The sequence below is a fragment of the Sycon ciliatum genome, chromosome 3, assembly GCF_964019385.1.
Source record: "Sycon ciliatum chromosome 3, ocSycCili1.1, whole genome shotgun sequence".
Classification (NCBI taxonomy): domain Eukaryota; kingdom Metazoa; phylum Porifera; class Calcarea; order Leucosolenida; family Sycettidae; genus Sycon; species Sycon ciliatum.
In genome coordinates, this window is record NC_088645.1 from 34,528,861 (window position 1) to 34,549,001 (window position 20,141).

Below are 20,141 nucleotides of genomic sequence, written 5' to 3' on the forward strand. Positions count from 1 at the left end.
CCACTCCTTTGGCTTTGATTTGGGTCTACATGTACATGTACATGATTGTATACTAACTCCTTTTGAACGATATACATGTACTGCGGCAGCTCCGTACTTTCCCACTTTGGGTTGTATCGGATTTTCACTGGACAAGACTGTCAAAAGCAGCTTCCCCTCAGCTAAATTCATATTTTCCGGCCCACCACGCTTGAAACAAACTGAGTACGAGCAAAATAAACAATCCGCTCGTGAAGGGCAAGATATCCACAAGGATACACCTCCAAACCAAGATATTATCAACAATGCTGCAGAGCAGCTACCCTCGAGCCTCAGAAAGCTTCACACGTTGTACATAATCAGCAAGCAATTGCAACTGTAAATCCCCCCTGACATGCCATGGTGGCAACCGCAAACCCAACCCACGACACTTTCCCGTTGTCCAAAAAAACACGACTGCTACCGTACACTGCTCTGTATGAGGGAAATTCACACTCAGACGTGCCTTTGCCCGTAGTCTGAATCGAAAAAATCAGAATTAGAGATTTTTCATACATGTACATCTACATGTACATGTACGTACAATCATGTACATGTAGATGAGCAGTACCGCTCTCCTGCAGCATGCTGCATTGGCATTGTGGACGGATCCACCACCGTGGCACGTTCAGCAGTTATGGGGCTACATCTCGATCTCGGAACGATTACATGTAGATAACGCCACGTTATCATTATCAGTCAGGCCTCCTGTTCTGTATCATGATCGACATTGGTAAACGCTTTTGTGCTGTTTGCGTCTCAAGAAAGAAGGGACACTTCGTTGCTTCATGAACTCAGTTGAGTAGGTATAAGCTCAGTGCTGGTGAACGCTTTTTAGCTGTTTGAGTCTCAAGAACGAAGGGAGAATTGTCTAGCGTAATGAGGTAGTTCTGCTGTGTGCGTGAGCGTGACAGGGATCCGCTGTCTTGAAAGATTTGCGACGCAATCCCAGCTAAGAACGAGGTAAGCGAGAGCGATATAGATTAGTTCCGTTGAGACTTTAGTTAGTGTGGTGTTTGCAGGAAACTCTGTAAAATTTTGTTTGTGTTTTCTTCACTTTTGAGTACCGTGGTTCATTTTACGCCTAGCTGCAGTATAATACATGTACATGTACATGTATGTACTAAACTTATATTTACATATTCATTTCCCTTCGCGGATATTGCTAAAAATTGACATACCAGTGCTCAGTCAACCCCAGAAACGATTGAATGAAGCGAGGGAAATAATCATCCCCTGATGCACAACTAGTATGGTGGGCATGGAAAACCAGTTTGCTAGAAACCTTACTCCTCAGTGCGAACAGATCGTTGCATGCAGTGCATTATTATGTTGAACCGATGCGACCTGCGCGCTGCAGCGCAGAAACACGGCTGTACGGCCAGCGCCTTGGGGCCGCTAAACGTGCTACCGGTCTTCCATGTCCACGACATTGCAATTACATGTACAGTCATGTATGTACGAGTGACTATCTCGGTGTATGCATGTCATTATGCAGCACCCGGCAAGTCAACAAAGCAAAAGGTCAAAAAGACGATATTCCAAAAATATGTCATGTTTTTCTAAGTTCATTTCTACATCTTCTACTGGACCAGATATCGTTTCTCTTCCTGTTTTTCTTGAACGTTTAGCAAAATGTAGTCATGGGCATGAAACCGTGTGGTTATTAGTACTTCAGGGTTTGCTGATTTTCCCATTTCCAAGCGCTGAGCTGCGCAAAAATTGTGAAATCACCGAACGAAATAGGGATCGACGAGAGAACAAACCCCCTCGCACCAATGGTAGCGCACTGCTTCGGGACGGCAAAGTTCCTAAATCTCTCTCTAGAGGCCATCGCTGCTTCCTCTGTGCGAAGCTGCAAATATTCCCTCAGAACTGGCTTACCCCGGGCCCCGTGAAAAAGTCATCGCAGAGACCTACATGACACATTGTACACGTACATGTACATGCAAAGTCAGAGCGAAACAGTAGCTGTCCACAGATTTCTGTACATGCAAAGTCATGTACACGTACAATGTACACTGTACATGCATTGAGATTAGCGATGCGCAAGAGGGAACGTGGCTGATAGCTGATATTGTATTCCCAGGCCAGAGGCAGAACAGTCTAGATCCTGCCTGCAACACTGCAGAGTCGGGACTGCAGTAGACATGACATGACATGTTGTACACATCACAGTCGTGTCTTGCACAGCTACATGTACAATGTAGGTCTACACTGCTGTCAATAGCCTGTCGATGTCATGTAAGGATGTTTTGACAAGGAGGGACATTGGAGGTTTTGCATCTCACCTTGATTGCCGTTCATGCATTTGATCTGAACGCAGTTCACAGTACAAGTCATGGTTCTGATGTGCACGCGCAGTTTGTACAGTTCTAACTGCGAGGTATAGTTACTGTGCTAGTAGACTACAGGCACTGAGAGTGAGACAGTCCATTCATTGAAAACTGGCACCCTAGCGGTACCTGTTTGGTGTCTCCGCGGGTCCAGCATTGCAAACTGGCACCCTAACTGTTTGCTGTCTCCCGCATATACACGTGTAGTGTCTGCCAGCCTGCTCGTGTCTGAGGCACTTTGGGCTTACAACAGAAAGTGATACAGGCTGACAGCACTAGCGGGAGGAAAACAAGCTCTTGGGCTTAGACTCTTCACTTCATAATTCCACACAGCAATGAGAAAGAATGATGGGTTTATATAGGCCAGAGGGAGAGAGCAGCTGGGAGCGAGGGCAAAAGATTACTAGGAAGACAACTGTTGAAAGATCTAAGGAAAAGACCTTTGAATGTGTGTGAGCTAGGGCTGAACAATAACATGGATTCGGGGAAGAAAGCTGTTGGATGCCTAGAACCAGGAAGGAATCTCGCAAGGGATCAAGAGGATCAGTGATGGGGAACGAACTATACAGGAATCAATGTAATGTATAAGTACAGCATGAACGCAATAGGTCATGCCGTATCGGTCTTGCAAGCAGGGCTATCTAGTCCTAAGTGGTTGCGCGTGAGAAGCACTTAGATAGAATGTTCCTGTAACTACTGGTAGAGACTTGGCTGTGTAATCACTGTTCACTGACAGAGCTAGAGATACTACATCCGCCCCTCCTCCGTTGAGACACGTCCTCGTGTCTACGGGACGGATGTTTGTGAAGACAGACAGACACAATCTAGAAGTAGTTTGGTGGACGGATAAGCTGGCAGTTGCGGAGATTGTATGGCGGTGGAGCGGGGGTCGGTGGCGGAGGCGGAGGTGGTGGAGCATGGGGAACGGGTTGATCTGGATCTGGAGGGTGAATGCAGGCGTATACTGTATTGGGTTCGGCGGTGGCGCTGGGCGTGGGAGAAAACGTTTGAGACGGTCAGCATGGACAACCTGGCGACGGAGCGTGTTTGGGTCTTGAAGCTGGATAGTGATATCATCAATGACACGGGTTACTTGGTAGGGTCCGGTCCAGTATCTTTGGAGTTTTGCTAATGTGCCTTGAGGAACAACCGGACTGTAGAGGAGAACTGTATCACCGGGGTCGTATGCAGTAGGAGGACGGGCAGTGTGCTCATATCCATCTTTCTGGCGAGTAGCGGCGCTGGCGTTGTTTTCTCGGGCCATGTTGAACGCATACTGGAATGATGACTTGAGTGCTTGTACATACTCCGGGTGCTTGGTAGGCTGCTGGGCTGGTGGTAAGTCGTGAAGAAGGTCGACTGGAATGGTGGCTTCTCGTCCATACATTATTATTATATATATTTGAGGGTTTCCCAAAGACGTAGTCTAAATTGAAGGGAGTTCCATTATAATGGGAGGCTGTAGGGTTGAGATAGCAGACAGTGGAGGGCTAATAATTCGTAATGAACAGCCTAGCAAGAGAAATACAATTATGCTGAATGTTCCAGAATGGTCCTTTAATCAATGATACCTATAGCCTCGGGGTATGCCTTGAAATACGAAATGTACCGAAACAGAAACACAAAAATTAATAAGAATATGCGCAACGCACAAAGAAGGAGGACAGAGGCATGTCAGTGCGGAGTGGCATTGTGTTTGGTGTCAGAGAAGTGCGTGCAAATGTGACTGTGAAACAGGGAATGCGAGGCTGTGGCTCTCAGGTCTGCGGGCAAGGCATTCCAGACAGTAGCGGTGCGGAAGAGAAATGACCTCCCGGCGTGTTTCCCAACCCGTGGCAGAGTGAATGCGAGTTGGCGGCGGCGACTACGCGTGGGGCAGTATCCCGCTGCTTCAAAAAGTTCTGGTTGGGTGGTGACCAAATGGAAGAATTCCATAAGGCAGGCGATCTTCCTGCGCCAGGATAGACTTGGCCACCCCAGCTGTTTAAACAATGATGTCAATCTGAACTGGGTGAAACCGGTGACCGAGTTGTGGCTTGTGCGGTATGCGAATAGTACTCGTTGTAGGTGAAGGTCCCAGTCAGTGTGTTTCACGACACAGGTAGAGAGCATCTTCTCCAGAGTACGGTTGAACCTTTCAATAAGGCCATCCGATTGTGGTCGGTAGGGTTTTGTCCGGGTCTTGTTGATATCGAGGAGTTTGCAGACGTGTTGGAAGACAAGTGACTCAAATTGCGGTCCTTGATCTGAGTGAAGCGAGAGGGGAACACCATGGCGACAGATGAAACCATCCACTAGACAAGTAGCGACTGTAGTGGCGAGAGTGTCTTGCAGGGCATATGCTTCGTACCATTTCGTGAAATAGTCACCCACTACTAGTATGTATCGGTTACATCTAGCAGTGACAGGAAGCGGACCCATGAGATCAATACCTACTCGCTGGAGAGGGAATGAGGATTGGTGTGCTTTGAGTGGCGCTCTTGGGCGAGGTACAGGAGCTTGACGTTGCTGGCACTGTGTACAGGTCTTGACCCAATCAGTTATATGAGCTGTCATGTGAGGCCAGTAGTACCTTTGACGAGCACGGACCAGTGTGCGCGACGTGCCGAGATGTCCGGAAACGGTAGAGTCATGGATAGCGTGGAGGGCTTCATCACGGAGGACTGTGGGGAGAACAAGCTGCAGGATCACGGTGTTGTCATCATTTACATAGCGTCGATGAAGGAGTCCATTGTGAAGGAGAAGACGGTTAGACTGGGTCCACAGGCGAATAGTAGCAGAGCTGACATTTTGCAGACGGACATCACCCCTGACGGGAATGTCATTGTTAGAGAGCCATTGATGGACAGGTTCAATATCTGGATCGGCTGTTTGAGCAGCAAGCAGGGCAGCAGTAGTCCAGGCTGGTAGCCAAGAATCTGGGTGAGTGGGTTCTTGGATGATAGCATCGCAAGCAGGGTGAGCAACAGGCAGGGGTAAGCGGGATAGAGCATCAGCAGTAACATGGGCTTTGCCAGGGCGGTGTTGGGCTTCATAGTCAAAAGCACCCAGTTTTTCAATCCACCTAGCTACAATGCCATCTGCATCTTTGAAATTGGACAGCCAAAGGAGTGCCTGGTGGTCAGTGCGTAGGAGGAATTTGCGACCCAAAAGATAATGTCTAAAATGGTGGGTGAAATGGACAACAGCAAGCAATTCTCGGCGGGTAACAGGGTAGCGGCGTTCAGAGCGAGACAAAGTGCGGCTAGCAAAAGCAACTGCATACTCACGACCAGTGGAGTCAGACTGGGATAAGACTGCACCAATAGCGATATCACTGGCGTCGGTGTCGATGATGAATGGCCGGGTGGGATCAGGGTAGCGAAGGATCGGAGCGGAGGTCAGGCGCTGTTTGAGCTTGGTGAAGGCTTGGTCAGTTACTGGCGTCCAAATGAATGGCGCTTTCTTCTTGGTTAACTCATGGAGTGGCTTGGCGATCATTGAGAAACCCTGGATAAAGCGGCGATAGTAGGAGGTGAACCCGAGGAAACGACGTACCTCTCTAGCCTTAGTCGGTTGAGACCAGTCGCGAACGGCATCGTACTTGGTTGTGTCTGGCTTAACGCCATCGGAGGTGAAGATGTGACCGAGGTAGGTAACCGAGGAACGCAGGAGGGAACACTTACTGGGTTTCACTTTCAGACCAGCAGAGAGTAGAATACGAAAGGAACTAGGGGGGGGGGGGACGACAAATACGAGCGGAAGGTCACGGGGAATACGCACACTTCTGACACCAGTGTAGTGTCTGCCAGCCTGCTCGTGTCTGAGGCACTTTGGGCTTACAACAGAAAGTGATACAGGCTGACAGCACTAGCGGGAGGAAAACAAGCTCTTGGGCTTAGACTCTTCACTTCATAATTCCACACAGCAATGAGAAAGAATGATGGGTTGTATATAGGCCAGAGGGAGAGAGCAGCTGGGAGCGAGGGCAAAAGATTACTAGGAAGACAACTGTTGAAAGTTCTAAGGAAAAAACCTTTGAATGTGTGTGAGCTAGGGCTGAACAAATAACATGGATTCGGGGAAGAAAGCTGTTGGATGCCTAGAACCGGGAAGGAATCTCGCAAGGGATCAAGAGGGTCAGTGATGGGGAACGAACTATACAGGAATCAATGTAATGTATAGGTAAGTACAGTATGAACGCAATAGGTCATGCCGTACCGGTCTTGCAAGCAGGGCTATCTAGTCCTAAGTGGTTGCGCGTGAGAAGCACTTAGATAGAATGTTCCTGTAACTACTGGTAGAGACTTGGCTGTGTGATCACTGTTCACTGACAGAGCTAGAGATACTACACACGTACAGCTATGTACATGTACCTGTAAAAGTCTGTAGTTGTAGATATCGTGAAAAACAAACTCAGTCAACAACACATCCTACATTGTGTGACCCATGCAATTATTCCTTGCCACATCCGAGGCCAGAGAAGTCCAAGAACAAGGACAAGTAGAAACTGAGGCAGGTTTTACAAAATTAGAACAGGTATGCAATGGCAAAATGTATGGAGAAGCAGATCCTAAACCCAGATACTTTGAGGTTTTATGTGTTTTCTTATCCGCAATCCGGCCCAAATCGGACTTTCAAAAGCCAGCTGGACTGTTTCCGACGAATGGACTGTAGAGTACTGGACGCATCGCTCCCACACGCTCGGTGCCTTGTTGTCCACCTCCGGGAACGACGCTTTTGGCTTTGGTTTGGATCTACATGTACATGTATACTAGCTCATTTTGAACGAACTGGTGGGGCTATTCTGTTCTTCTCCACTTCAAGGTGCATCCGATTTTCATTGGGCAAGACTGTCAAAAGCAGCTCTCCCTCAGCCAAGTACAATATTTTTCGCGGTAGCCCATGCTTGAACCACACTGACTGAGTGCGAGTCAAATGAACGTTCTGCCCGCTAGTGCTCGTGAAGGGCAAGATATCGACAAAGGTACACCTCCAAACCAAGAAACGAAAACAATGCTGCAGAGCAGCTACCCTCTAGCATCAGAAAGCTTCACACGTTGTACATAATCAGCAAGCAATTGCAACTGTCAACCCTGCCTGACTTGCCAGGGTGGCAACCACAAACACAACCCTCAACACGTCCCCGTCATCCACATAATTATTTTGAAACAGGTCTACTACTTCTAGTACTACTGTACTGTACACTGCACTGTATCATGGAAATTCACATTTACACGTGCCTTTGCCCGTAGTCTGAATCGAATCAAACAGAATTATGGATTTTTCATACATGTACATGTACATCTACAGGTACATGTACGTACAATCATGTACATGTACATCAGCAGTACCACTCTCCTGCAGCATGCTGCATTGGCATTGTGGACGGATCCACCACGTCCAGCAGTTATGGGGCTACATCTCGATCTCGGAACGATTACATGTAGATAACGCCACGTTATCATTATTGTCAGGCCTCCTGTTCTGTATCATGATCGACATTGGTAAACGCTTCTGTGCTGTGTGCGTCTCAAGAAAGAAGGGGCACTTCGTTGCTTCGTGAACTCAGTTGAGTAGGTATAAGCTCAGTGCTGGTGAACGCTTGTGTGCTGTTTGAGTCTCGAGAACGAAGGGACAATTGTCTAGCGTAATGAGATAGTTCTGCTGTGTGCGTGAGCGTGACAGGGATCCGCTGTCTTGAAAGATTTGCGACGCAATCCTAGCTAAGAACGAGGTAAGCGGGGGCTATATAGATTGGTTCCGTTGAGACTTTAGTTAGTGTGGTGTTTGCACGAAACTATGTAAAATTTTGTTTGGGTTTTCTTCACTACTGAGTACCGTGGTTCATTTTACGCGTAGCTGCAGTATAATACACAGGTACATGTATGTACTAAAGTTATATTTACATTCATTTCCCTTCGCGGATATTGCTAAAAATTGACATACCAGTGCTCAGTCAACCACAGAAACGATTGAATGAAGCGAGGGTAATAATCATCCCCTGATGTACAGAATTACCGCGGCCGGAGACCTCACTCGTCAGTGCGAACAGATCGTTGCATGCAGTGCACATGTTGAACTGATGCGACCTCCGCGCTGCAGCGCAGAAACACGGCTGTACGGCCAGGGCCTTGGGGCCGCTAAACGTGCTACCGGACTTCCATGTCCACGACATTGCAATTACATGTACATGTATGTACGAGTGACTTCTTCGATGTATGCATGTCATTATGCAGCACGCGACACGTCAACAAAGCAATAAGTCAAAAATACGTTATTCAAAAAATATGTCAAGTTTTCTACGCTCATTTCTACGTCTTCTACTGGACCTGAATTCGTGTTTCTTCGTGTTTTTCTTGAACGTTTAGCAAAATGTAGTCATGGGCATGAAACCGTGTGGTTACTAGTACTTCAGGGTTTGCTGATTTTCGCATTTCCAAGCGCTGAGCTGCGCAAAAATTGTGAAATCACCGAACGAAATAGGGATCGACGAGAGAACAAACCCCCTCGCACCAATGGTAGCGCACAGCTTCGGGACGTCAAAGTTCCTAAATCTCTCTCTCATCACTGCTTCCTCTGTGCGAAGCTGCAAAATTAATATTCCCTCAGAACTGGCTTACCTCGGGCCCCGTGAAAAAGTCATCACACAGACCTACTACTACTACTAGTACTAGTACAATCATGTAGAGGGGACGGTTTCAAATAGGGCATAGGTTGCAAACCGGAACGGACTCAATATTCACTTTCTCTCTTGGTATTTTGATTAGAAAACATATGTCACAGTGAGACTACGATGTGTTATACTCCGAGCCAAAATTTCATGGCTCTGCGATGACCAGAAGCGCCATATCAAGCAGGTGAGTTTTTGACGTGTTGCTTCGCACTGCGACTTGAGTTTTACGACTTTCGAAAAATCAACTTCTTGTCGCAGGTAAAAAGCGGCTCGCCTCTCGCCAATAAAGCACCGCATACCAATCAAAACTAATGGAAGCACACACAAGGCTTATTGTTACTCTGTACTGGCTGTCGTGGAGCGATAGCAATTACCTAATTTCAGACCCAGAGTGAATTTGACGTGCACTCTAAAACGTGTCCGGTTTGGAGCCACCTCTGATTTGAACTTTTTTGAAGCGAAAAATTGGGCAACTTGGAGGCAATGGGTCAACACAAAGAAGTGGCTCAGTTCGATTGACTCTGGCCCCAGAGCAAACTTCAACATGCCAGTTTCCTTCCACAAACATATTTCGAGTGAAAAATCAACGTTGATGATCGGTTTGGGTCTATACAAATTTGGCTGTCAAAGCGTCCCAGTATCGAGCCGTCCCCTCTACATGTACATATCGTCATTACATGTACATGTACATGCAAAGTCAGAGCGAAACAGGTACTACTAGTACTACTACTAGTTGCTGTCCACAGATTTGTGTACGTGCAAAGTCATGTACTGTCGTGGACATGGAAATCCGGTCGCACGTCTAGCGGCCCCAGAGAGCGCTGGCCATGCAGCCGTGGATACTGTAAACAGAACACTGCGCTGCAGCGCGCTGGACGCTGGTCGCATCGGCCCAACATGACGTAACCTCGTTGTGCACTGCAAGCAGCGTTCTGTTACTTCTGTACGCGCTGAGGCCCGGGCGCCGGCCCGGTCAATCGTCTCCTGCCTGCAACACTGCAGAGTCTGGACTGCAGTGCAGTAGACATGACATGACATGTACACATCAGAGCTAGAGTCGTTTCTTCCACAGCTACATGTGTCATGTAGGTCTACACTGCTGTCAATAGCCTGTCCATGTCATGTAGGCATGTTTTGACAAGGAGGGACATTGGAGGTTTTGCATGTCAGCTTGAGACGTCACAAATCATGTGCACTTCTATACATTGCCGTGCATGCATTTGATCTGAACGCAGTTCACTGTACAAGTCATGGTTCTGATGTGCACGCGCAGTTTGTACAGTTCTAACTGCGAAGGTTCATAGACTACAGTACAGACAGTCCATTCATTGCAAACTGGCACCCTACCGGTACCTGTTTGGTGTTTCTGCGGGTCCAGCATTGCAAACTGGCACACTACCTGTTTCCTGTCTCCCGCATATACATCACGTACAGTTACTCAATCTGCGGACAGCATACTGTTTCGTTCTTTTTGAACTCATCAGCGCAGCACAGAGGAAATGAGGCCGAACCTGATAGCAATGGAAATAAAAATTTCCAATCAGGCCCGAACGTACCTTGCCAGAGTGCTCAAACTGACAAGTCAGTGAGCTCTGCGTAACGCAAACAGCAAAGGCACTACCCCACAGTTATGTACATGTACCTGTAAAAGTCTGTAGTTGTGGATATCGTGAAAAACAAACTCAGTCAACAACACATCCTACATTTTGTGACCCATGCAATTATTCCTTGCCACATTTGAGGCCAGAGAAGTCCAAGAACAAGGACAAGTAGAAACTCAGGCAGGTTTTACAAAATTAGTACAAAAATTAGTACATGTATGCCATGGCAAAATGTATGAAGAAGCAGATCCAAACCCAGATACTTTGAGGTTTTATGTGTTTTCTTATCCGCAATCCGGCCCAAATCGGACTTTCAAAAGCCAGCTGGACTGTTTCCGATGAATGGACCGTAGAGTGCGGGACGCATCGCTCCCACACGATCAGTGCCTTGACCTTGTGGACGGTCCCACCACGTCCGGGTTATTTGTCTACATCTCGATCTCGGAACGATTACATGTACATGTACATTACGGTACGGTATGGTTATCAGTCAGGCCTCATGTTCTGTATCATGTTCGACATTGGTAAACGCTTGTGTGCTGTTTGCGTCTCAAGAAAGAAGGGACACTAATTTGCTTCATGAACTCAGTTGACTAGGTGTAGGCTCAGTGTATTCTGGCGAGAAGACGTTTGTCTCCCTTTCTGGAACAGTTCTTCTCAAGTTGATTCCTGGCCGTATTTCTTCTTGGAGGCATTGCGCTCATTGCAACCTCAGCCTGAATTAGTTTAGGACGGTGATTTGTAATCTTCCCAGATCTACGACGTTCGCCTCGGTGAAAGGACAAGGTAAGAGCGAGCGATATAGATTAGTTCAGTTGAGACTTTAGTTAATGTGGCGTTAGCACGAAACAATGTTGGATTATTTTATTTTTTTGTTCACTACTGACATGAGTACAGTGTACCGTCGTTTATTTTTGAGCCCGGTCATTCAGTTAGTGAGCGCGTAGAGCATGTGGAATCCTAATTATTCGATTTCCAGAACTTTTTTTATTACCCGAAGTCCCAAACCATCTGGCTTGAAGGTGGTGCCTATCAAAATTTGATATAAATACTAATAACGATGACATCAAAACGGCCAGGGAAGTAGTAAGTTGTTGTGTAGTATCCCTGCCCGACCAATACGGAAGCAGTACGGAACTAATACGGAGCTTGCCTGATGTATATTTAGTGTATCTCCGTACGTAAGCGTACGTCGTCTGCTGCATAAAAGCGGCTGCGCATTTCTGTTTTGATGAAGAGAAGATTATATTAGATTGGATAGCAATGAAAGCTAACTCGAAGAATAAGGATTCAGCCTCTAGGTGAGCACCGGAGAGAAAGTTATTTATTTTCCCTCTTCTTCTTTCACGAACGATTATATCTCAGGTGTGTACCTGAAAGTAGAATAAAAGTAATTATTGTTGATTTCACCGCGCCTACCACTCGGCTACCCATTACATTGGTGGCAGCGGTGTAGTTTTAAATAAAACAACGTGATTCGACCCCAGACCCCCATGGCTCAACCCGCTGCAGCTCCCTGCGACGAATCAAGGGAGGGTATTCCCCAAGACCAGCAGTGTTTGATTTTCGCCGGCACGCAGTCGGAAGCAGGAGCCCACTCTTCACTTTGGTACTTCGCCTCCGTGGTGGAATGCAGATTTTCGTCAACACTCTTCCTGGCTAGACCATCACTCTTTACGTCGCGCAAAGTGATGCTATCGACAATGTGAAGACCACGATTCAAGACGAGGAGGGAGGTCATTTGTCTGACGCCGAGCTAGCCGCTCTGAGTGACGGGCTCAACCAAGATGAAGATAAAACCTGGCTCGCCCTCCGCCATAGCTCCAGCCGCCGCCGTGGTTACTAACGCTGATTCCAGGTATGGCATTTTCTTTCCTGTCTTCCTTCAGTCTCCCTGTTCTCTTCAGTCTTCCTTTATGCGAGTGTGTGAATCCAGTTTAGTTTGGTAGGCGTCTGATCATGGTGAGCCACGGTTTACCCAGCTAATGTGGGACAATGTGTGTGACAACGCCCCTTATAGTTATAGTGTATTCAGTTCGGTTTTTGAACTCCGATGTTCCTGGCGGGTTGTGCCAGCGTTGTGCAGCAAGAGTGCTGTGGATTTTCAGGTCCTATTTGGAGGACAGTTCTTTCCCCTTTTGACCCCGTGAGATCGTGTGAACCTGGTGTGCTTCTACTTTATGATTTGTTATCAGTTCATTTCTTCTGTCTACTCTAAACGTTATCATTTCCGATATAATTTGCCATCTTCCGGTTGACGCTGTGTTCGTAACTCTTCACTAATTTTTTGAAAACCACGAGGGCGTGATAATCTGTAGGAAGGGAGGGTGTAGTATCCCTGCCCGACCAATACGGAAGCAGTACGGAACTAATACGGAGCTTGCCTGATGTATATTTAGTGTATCTCCGTACGTAAGCGTACGTCGTCTGCTGCATAAAAGCGGCTGCGCATTTCTGTTTTGATGAAGAGAAGATTATATTAGATTGGATAGCAATGAAAGCTAACTCGAAGAATAAGGATTCAGCCTCTAGGTGAGCACCGGAGAGAAAGTTATTTATTTTCCCTCTTCTTCTTTCACGAACGATTATATCTCAGGTGTGTACCTGAAAGTAGAATAAAAGTAATTATTGTTGATTTCACCGCGCCTACCACTCGGCTACCTATTACAGTTGGAACTTCCCTAGTAAAATAATAAAACTACTACTACTAACTACTAAGTTCACGTCAGATTTCTACTTTTGGATCCACTAAGGTGTGAATTCGCTCTAGCGTACAGTGTGTGGGACACTGTGGGTGCCTAGCAACCCACTCATGTCGAATGCAGGTGTGACGTTTTCTTCACCACCTGTCACCCCACCTCCATTACTCATTAGCCAACCCAGTCACCAGCGACATGTTCATTGTGATTTTGTGTATCACCTTGCTGTGAGTAAGACCGCTTGAAAGGTGCTTGAATCCATACAAAAACTGGATCCAGTTTTTGAAGTTTTGCAACCGTTGCTATGCCGGGACGTAGCACTTTCCACTTCAAGCCTAACGTGTTAATTGAACAGTACTGCAGTCTGAAAACCTGTCAAGGCGACCACTCGGAAAGGCGACCACCTGTCCAAGAAGACCACTGAAACCGGGATCAAGGGATACTTTTTCCAGTCAAATGACCCTGGATAAGGAGACCACCTGGTAACAGAGACGGCATTTTGAAGGTCCCTTGAGCGGTTGTCTAAGACGCTCTTGGATAGGATTCACTGTATGATCATGTAACTGCCAGTGGTTTACAGGGTTTTGGGCCGTTACACGCCCGATTGGTTGAGAGACTCACCTCCTCTACCCCTGTCTCACCTGTGAGGTCTGGAGTCGCCACGAAGGTTACCAGGCATAGTGGTGGCCTGCGGATGCGAAGGCTAGTTTATGTGTTTCTGAACATCCAAGCGATGCCAACGCAGATCCCACGAATATGATTATATGAACTGCCAGTACTACATACTGCTGCAGTAATTTGTTTTCTTTTTTACTTCGTAGTACTAGTAGTAGTAGCTCGCTATTGCACTTGCTGAACATGTACATGTAAAGTCATGATAGAATCCAACTGTCAATCTAACATGACCAGTCATGTACATGATTGTATTATGTACATCATGCACTGCCGGGGAATTCCCTGGCCCAGTGCCGGGCCGTCCAAGTCTGACGTCACTGCTTCTTGACAGTGCAAGTGTGAGCTCAGAGTCACAGCACATAACAGTGAGCACTGAGCCTGAGGCTAAGCAGCTGGAGCGCGGCTAGCTAGAATGTCATAACAATGTCATCATTTTGACTGGGGTTCGCGCGAGCAAGAATTTTTTTATTTTATTTCAAGTGAACACGTACCACTTGTCGCTGAGTTTGTAGTTTTCGCTTTGTAGAGAAGGAAAAGCTGTAGTTGATTGGCAATTTGCCACAGCCACTGTTGTGCCTGTACTAAAGTTACTGTCGTTCGGCTTTACATGTACATGTAGCCGCCGTCCAAGAAAGAATGATGGGTGTCTCTGTTATTTCTATCGCGGGTGATCGCTGATTTCTTTAGGTTCTGAGACCTACCAACGCTGGGCACGTTTCCTTGTGCAGCGGCAAGCGAAAATCAGAACTCCTATCTCCCAGGTGTTGGTGAACACTCAGCAGGAAAACACTACACAATGGCTGAACAGCAGAGGAGATGCTCCTTGAAGACAAGCATTAAAAACCTTTTAGTGTCATTTTGATCTCCCGATCGTGCACGAGACCCATGCCCAGTCAAAGTGATGCCGTGACCGTTGGAAACAAGACAAGCGCAGGTAACGCGACTTTTGTTTGAAAGTACTAGCGTGCTCACACGGCTCTTTTGCGTGTACGATTACGATGCACACAAATATCAGGGAGTACAAAACACCTATATGTACATGTATTTCACTACTCTCTGGTGGTATCCTGTGGGCGCGGAGTGGATGTGGATCGCCCCAAGTTTTTACTTCCTTACGGAGAAGACAGCTCACGACGGATGACCGACATGCGGCTCTGGAGTTCTTTTTTTAACTGCTCAGTACCTCACGAGATGAAGGAGAGATCGACTCGGCTCCTCTTGTTCTTCACGTGGACTGTTCATGCCCGTTTGCCACACTTACTCTTTATTTTAGTTCTCATTTTTTGTAATACTTACCACAAGTTACCAGTTCATGTGTCACACTTCTTTGGATTTTAACCTTTGTTTTCCCTTGATCTCTTTAGTTCCGTATTTCCACTGATGATCGGAGCGTGAAAATCGATTTTGGAAACACACAAAATAAAACCTTGAACAAATTGTCATGTTGCGTGGTGATGTCTGCGGCATTCATACTTTTCATAGCTATGATATTACTGTAGTGATTTTGTACAACTCCCTGTTGTTGTTGTTTATTTATTTTACATCGCATGGCAAACGGGTTCTGCCCAATATTATGAAAGCGATGACAACCAGTAAGAAGAGTCAGAAATGAAGAGAAAATAAATGAAAATAAAAATACGAAAACGGAAGTAGCAATGAGGGGAGGCAGGGTCAAGACGAGCAGAAAAAATGGATCTCAAATTTACAAGTCGGGTCATCGTAGCATGATTCTATCGAGCCTCATCAGCAGGTTACGAATACCATTACATTTAACCGAAGTAGAATACGCGTAGCATGCGTTTGAATTCACGGACAGATACTATGGACTTCATACATTCGGGCAGGCCATTCCAGAGTCGGCAGCTGGCTAGGAGCGGTCGGCATGCGCCAGAAGCACTGTGGGCCAGGGGGAGGGGAAGGTTGCGTCCCAATTGACCTCGAGTGGTCATGCCTGTCGGCGGGCCTTGCAATACAATTCGGGACGACAACAGCTCACTGACGGTTCCAGAACGGATTATACATGTAAATGTCAGGAGTCGGAGCTTGCATTCCCCTCGTTCCAGCACCGGGCAGACACCCAGCCTGGTGTACAGGGGAAGAGTGTGGGCCAATCGGTCCCTGTCTTGACTCTTTGCACCCGCGCGGCCGCCGAGTCCACCCACTACGAAAAAGCTCACGCGTTGCGCTCAACATCAGGGTTCACGAATGTTAGTTAGCTTTTTCCTTAAAAATATTCGTTACGACGCTACGAATTTTCGTTGGGCGCAACCTCTCTACTGCGATTAGGAATTTCGCGGCACTCGATCCAATCGCCATGGTCACTTTCCTTTGCGCGTCGTGTGAACACAACCTAACCAGGTTACAACATGTACGTGGAACCACGAGCTTTCACACAGCCTGGCGTCAGCACTCCAAGGCCCATCGTGGTCTGTCGCAGTCTGTTACGCACCATACATTGTATGAATCCGCTTTGCTGTTGAACAGACATTGACATTGGGTTGGTCAAAGACGATGAAAGGTATGACCGAGATTCCAGAGGTACCTTGTCCAAGCTCAGACTAAGACCACCAAACCAAGCCAAAGGACGGATCACTCATTCCCAGATTACTCTTGCCCTCTGCCCGAACTACACTGTACTCTGTAGTCTTCGTAGGCTAGGCTAGCATTATTTATTATGCATGCACGGCACTCTCGTCTTGTATTGTAACTGTAAGCTAGTTGTAGACCTGGTAGACGCACTCTTGAATGCGCTGGACTCTACAACCACGTCAGTCAGTCACCATGATTACAATGTACTTCAACAATTTAGTTCAAAATGAATGGGCCGCGTGCGACCCGTCGTCGCGTCGCGCGATCAGCTGAAACATGTGTTTGGGTTTTCGTAAAAAAAATTGAGAGAATTAATGATGCAATGACAAAATGTGTTCTTTCAATCAAGCGCGTTCGCGCTGCATGCAGCTAGCTACCTGCGCTTCATTTGTGAACCGGTTGCGATCATTTTCTCAAACTATTTTCTTCAAACACTTGTTTGGCGGTCTAGCTCAAGTAGCTGGCGAGGAAAGACTAATAATATTTGTATTTAGTGATACTAGAGCAGCTCGTAGAGCCAGACGATTGCTGTGCATGTCGCAGGTGTCAGCAGGTCCGTGGCGGCGGTCTGCAGAGCGACGATGACAATAATTATTTGTTGGGATCTTAGTGTTGAAGTCGACAGCGAAGCTGAATCGCCCCCGTCCTCACCAGTACCGAAGAGGCACAAGTTGTGGGCGAGTACATTAGGCGACGATCTGCCTTACGGCGTTACGTGCCGTTCAGCTCTCATGAGTGGTCTGACGCAGTCTCGGAAGCGCAGTTTACGATCAAATGTGTCACCGCCAGATTCGAAAGAGTATGCAAGGGCAACGCCGCCCAGAGCATCGTGGTGCTTTCCAGGAAGAACTTGGTCTCTGACTTGGAACTGATGTCGTTGACATGCTCAAGTATTTGTCACCATCTTCAGTTCATTTGTATTTTGCTCCTCCACACAAAAGCCACTAAGTTTGTCTGTGTGTCAGATTGTGCAAAAACTGTCATTTACTATTTCAAAGTGTATGTTTTGAAAGCGGTGTCTGGGGCACTTTTAGGTTGCGTTTGTTCGGTGCCATTCCGCCACCATACCGCCACCATACCAAAGTCATTCTGCCGTGTTTTGATTCCGGAGCGTTTGTTTGATGCACTGGACAGCGTTTGTTCGGTGCAATTCCGATTCCAGTCGCGGAAAGAAATTGGCAGAATTGATTCTGGAGATTCCTAAGAAAAATTGGAATGAGGTCTCATTCCGACCGAAATGAAAATGCGCGGAGGGGCTTCGTCGCTGCTGCATAGCTCTCCAACAAAGCTTCAAACGCCATTATCGAGATACAGACATGCTGGTGGGCGTAATGCAGGGTATATGCTGGTACTGTAACCTCGGCATAGTCATTTGTACGTGGTCGCACACGTCTTTCTTCTCTTTCTCATTCTACTAGCTCTTCTTTCATTCTCCTGGGTGGTTACCAACAGCCAGTGTATGCCGGAGTATGTCGTGTGGCGTGTGCATGTAAAAAAAAGAATAAAAAATGGAAAAAAGGAGAAAAAGGAAAAAAATAGGGATTCACTGGCCAGAAAAAGCCGCTTCTATCAGCTGTGTGGTGGATACCAGGCTAAAATAATTAGTGGCGGTCAATTCATCAGCCTAGCAAGCTGTTGAATGGTGTAATCCCAGCACAAGTTGCTATGTCTACCATAGCTCTTCGCTATCATCGCTTCTGCAATTTGCAGGTCTGAGGTGTGTGTGTGTGTGTGTGTGTGTGTGTGTGTGTGTGTGTGTGTGTGTATGTATGTGCATGTGTGTGGGTACATGTGTGTGTTCGTGTGTGTTTGTGTATTGCAGGGCAAGACCCAGTCAAGAGATCTCGTACCAGCGCGGCCCGTGCATCAGGGCAACTGGCAACGCAGGGGAACAAAATCATGGCCTCTTCAGGACTTTGCTTCGGTAAGTGGTGAGAGGTGAAACTACTGTTGTCGCAAAAAAAGATCCGGCCAAATGCAATGCTAGCTACTGGTAGCTGCATGGTGGGTGGCATGCACTTCCACTGCTAGTGTTAGTGTAGCCTAGTGCACGGCACTTGCTACCAGGCCTGTGCAGTGCAAGTGCTAGACTCGACTGCAGCAGGAAGAGTCTGAGTGCAGTGCAGACTGTTCACTGGTGTGCTGGTAGACCTAGTGTAAATGCACGCAACATGTCACCATGATTCAGGAACAATGAAGTACCGCCGGTGAATGTGTACCATACCGCTGTACCCATGCCATTGGCCGGAGTTTTTTTGTCGACAACTGTATTACGAGAGCATGTCTGAGAAAACCTGACGAAAGTGTGCAAGTCGATCTCTCCTCTTTCGCTCAAAAAAGCACAGCTGACGCCACAAATGATTATGTGGAAAATAGCCGATATACCGGTACAAGCGCTGATGAAACAGCGAGCTATGTCCGCAATTAGCGGGAACTATAGTATTGGCAGACAGTAGAACACCTCTTTTAGCACTGAAGACTTGTCCCTCATCATCGTTTTTGGGTTTTCTCGATATAAATGGGTTTGAATTGTTCCAATCCATCATTCTGAAATACGCCCCAACTCATACCCGCGCTGGAAAGCTGGCCTCTCCGTGACCTCTACTTCAACACTACGCCCAACGCTGCAGAAAAATGCATGTTGTTGAGTCTGACAAGGAAAAGCAGTGGTGATCACTTGTCACTCCAAGCGTAAGGCTTCTCCTTGCGCACCCAACATTTTAGGCTGCACCAAGTAATGTTTTGCCGAATGTTTTTCAATTTGAAACATTCCTCTTGCCGTAAACAGCACCATGTGTCCACACAACCACATTCATGGGCATACCGCGACAACCGGATATGCAGACCCCGCAGACACTTGCAACGCAATCGTTGTCTAAGATGCTGCCACAACATACAAACACGGAGCGCATGCACTCGCAGCCATTGTATGTGTTGCGGCCGTTGTCGCAACCGTTGTCTCTGTGTCAGTCTTTGTCGCAGTCAGGGTCTCATCCGTTGCCTTGGTCACAGCCGCTGTTTGCTTCGCAGTCGTTTTCACAGTCGTTGTCTGTTTTTCAGGCATTGTCACAGTCTGTGTCTCATCCTTTGTCACAACCATCGGCTTTTTCGCAACCGCTGCTTGCGTCGCAGTCGTTTTCGCAGCCGTTGCCTGTTCCCCCGTAGATGTCGCATCTGTTGCCAGTGTCGCAGCTGGTGTCGCATTTGTCGCGGGTGGTGTCGCATTTGTTGCATGTATCGAAGCCTGTGTCGCAGCCGTTGCCTGCATCAGAGTCGTTGTCAAAGTCGTTGTCGTAGACTTAAGCCTCTACCGTTCTACTAATAGCTACTAAGGGCAGAACGAGATTAGTTTTTCTAGAATTGGTCCTTCGAACCCAGAGAAATACTGCACTCTTACTCGCAGTGGCTATTCCGATTGACGGTTTGGCTCTTCAGTCAGTTCGTCTTAGACACTGGGTGTCTTTACACTGAGATACTGTTCCGTTCACGCTGAACAATGTAATCTTGTGACTGCCCTCAAAGTAAAAAAAGAAGAGGAAGCAGCGCCTACACTACGACGGCTCGGGTA

At 47.2% G+C, this 20,141-nt stretch overlaps 1 protein-coding gene across 4 annotated transcripts in view; it reads left to right on the forward strand.

The window, feature by feature from the left end:
• The first annotated feature begins 818 nt into the window (after positions 1–818).
• LOC135812047 (uncharacterized) overlaps positions 819–20,141 on the forward strand; it is a 93,689-nt gene continuing 74,366 nt past the window's right edge. For 2 of the 4 annotated variants that reach the window (XM_065325365.1, XM_065325364.1), the window contains exons 1-2: positions 16,946–17,463; positions 18,396–18,497. In XM_065325365.1, coding sequence (XP_065181437.1) covers positions 17,445–17,463; positions 18,396–18,497 — 121 coding nt within the window. In that variant the 5' untranslated portion in view covers positions 16,946–17,444. Of the gene's footprint in view, positions 982–7,909; positions 8,071–16,945; positions 17,464–18,395; positions 18,498–20,141 lie in introns of those variants that run through there. The other 2 variants (XM_065325367.1, XM_065325366.1) reach the window with 2 other exon arrangements.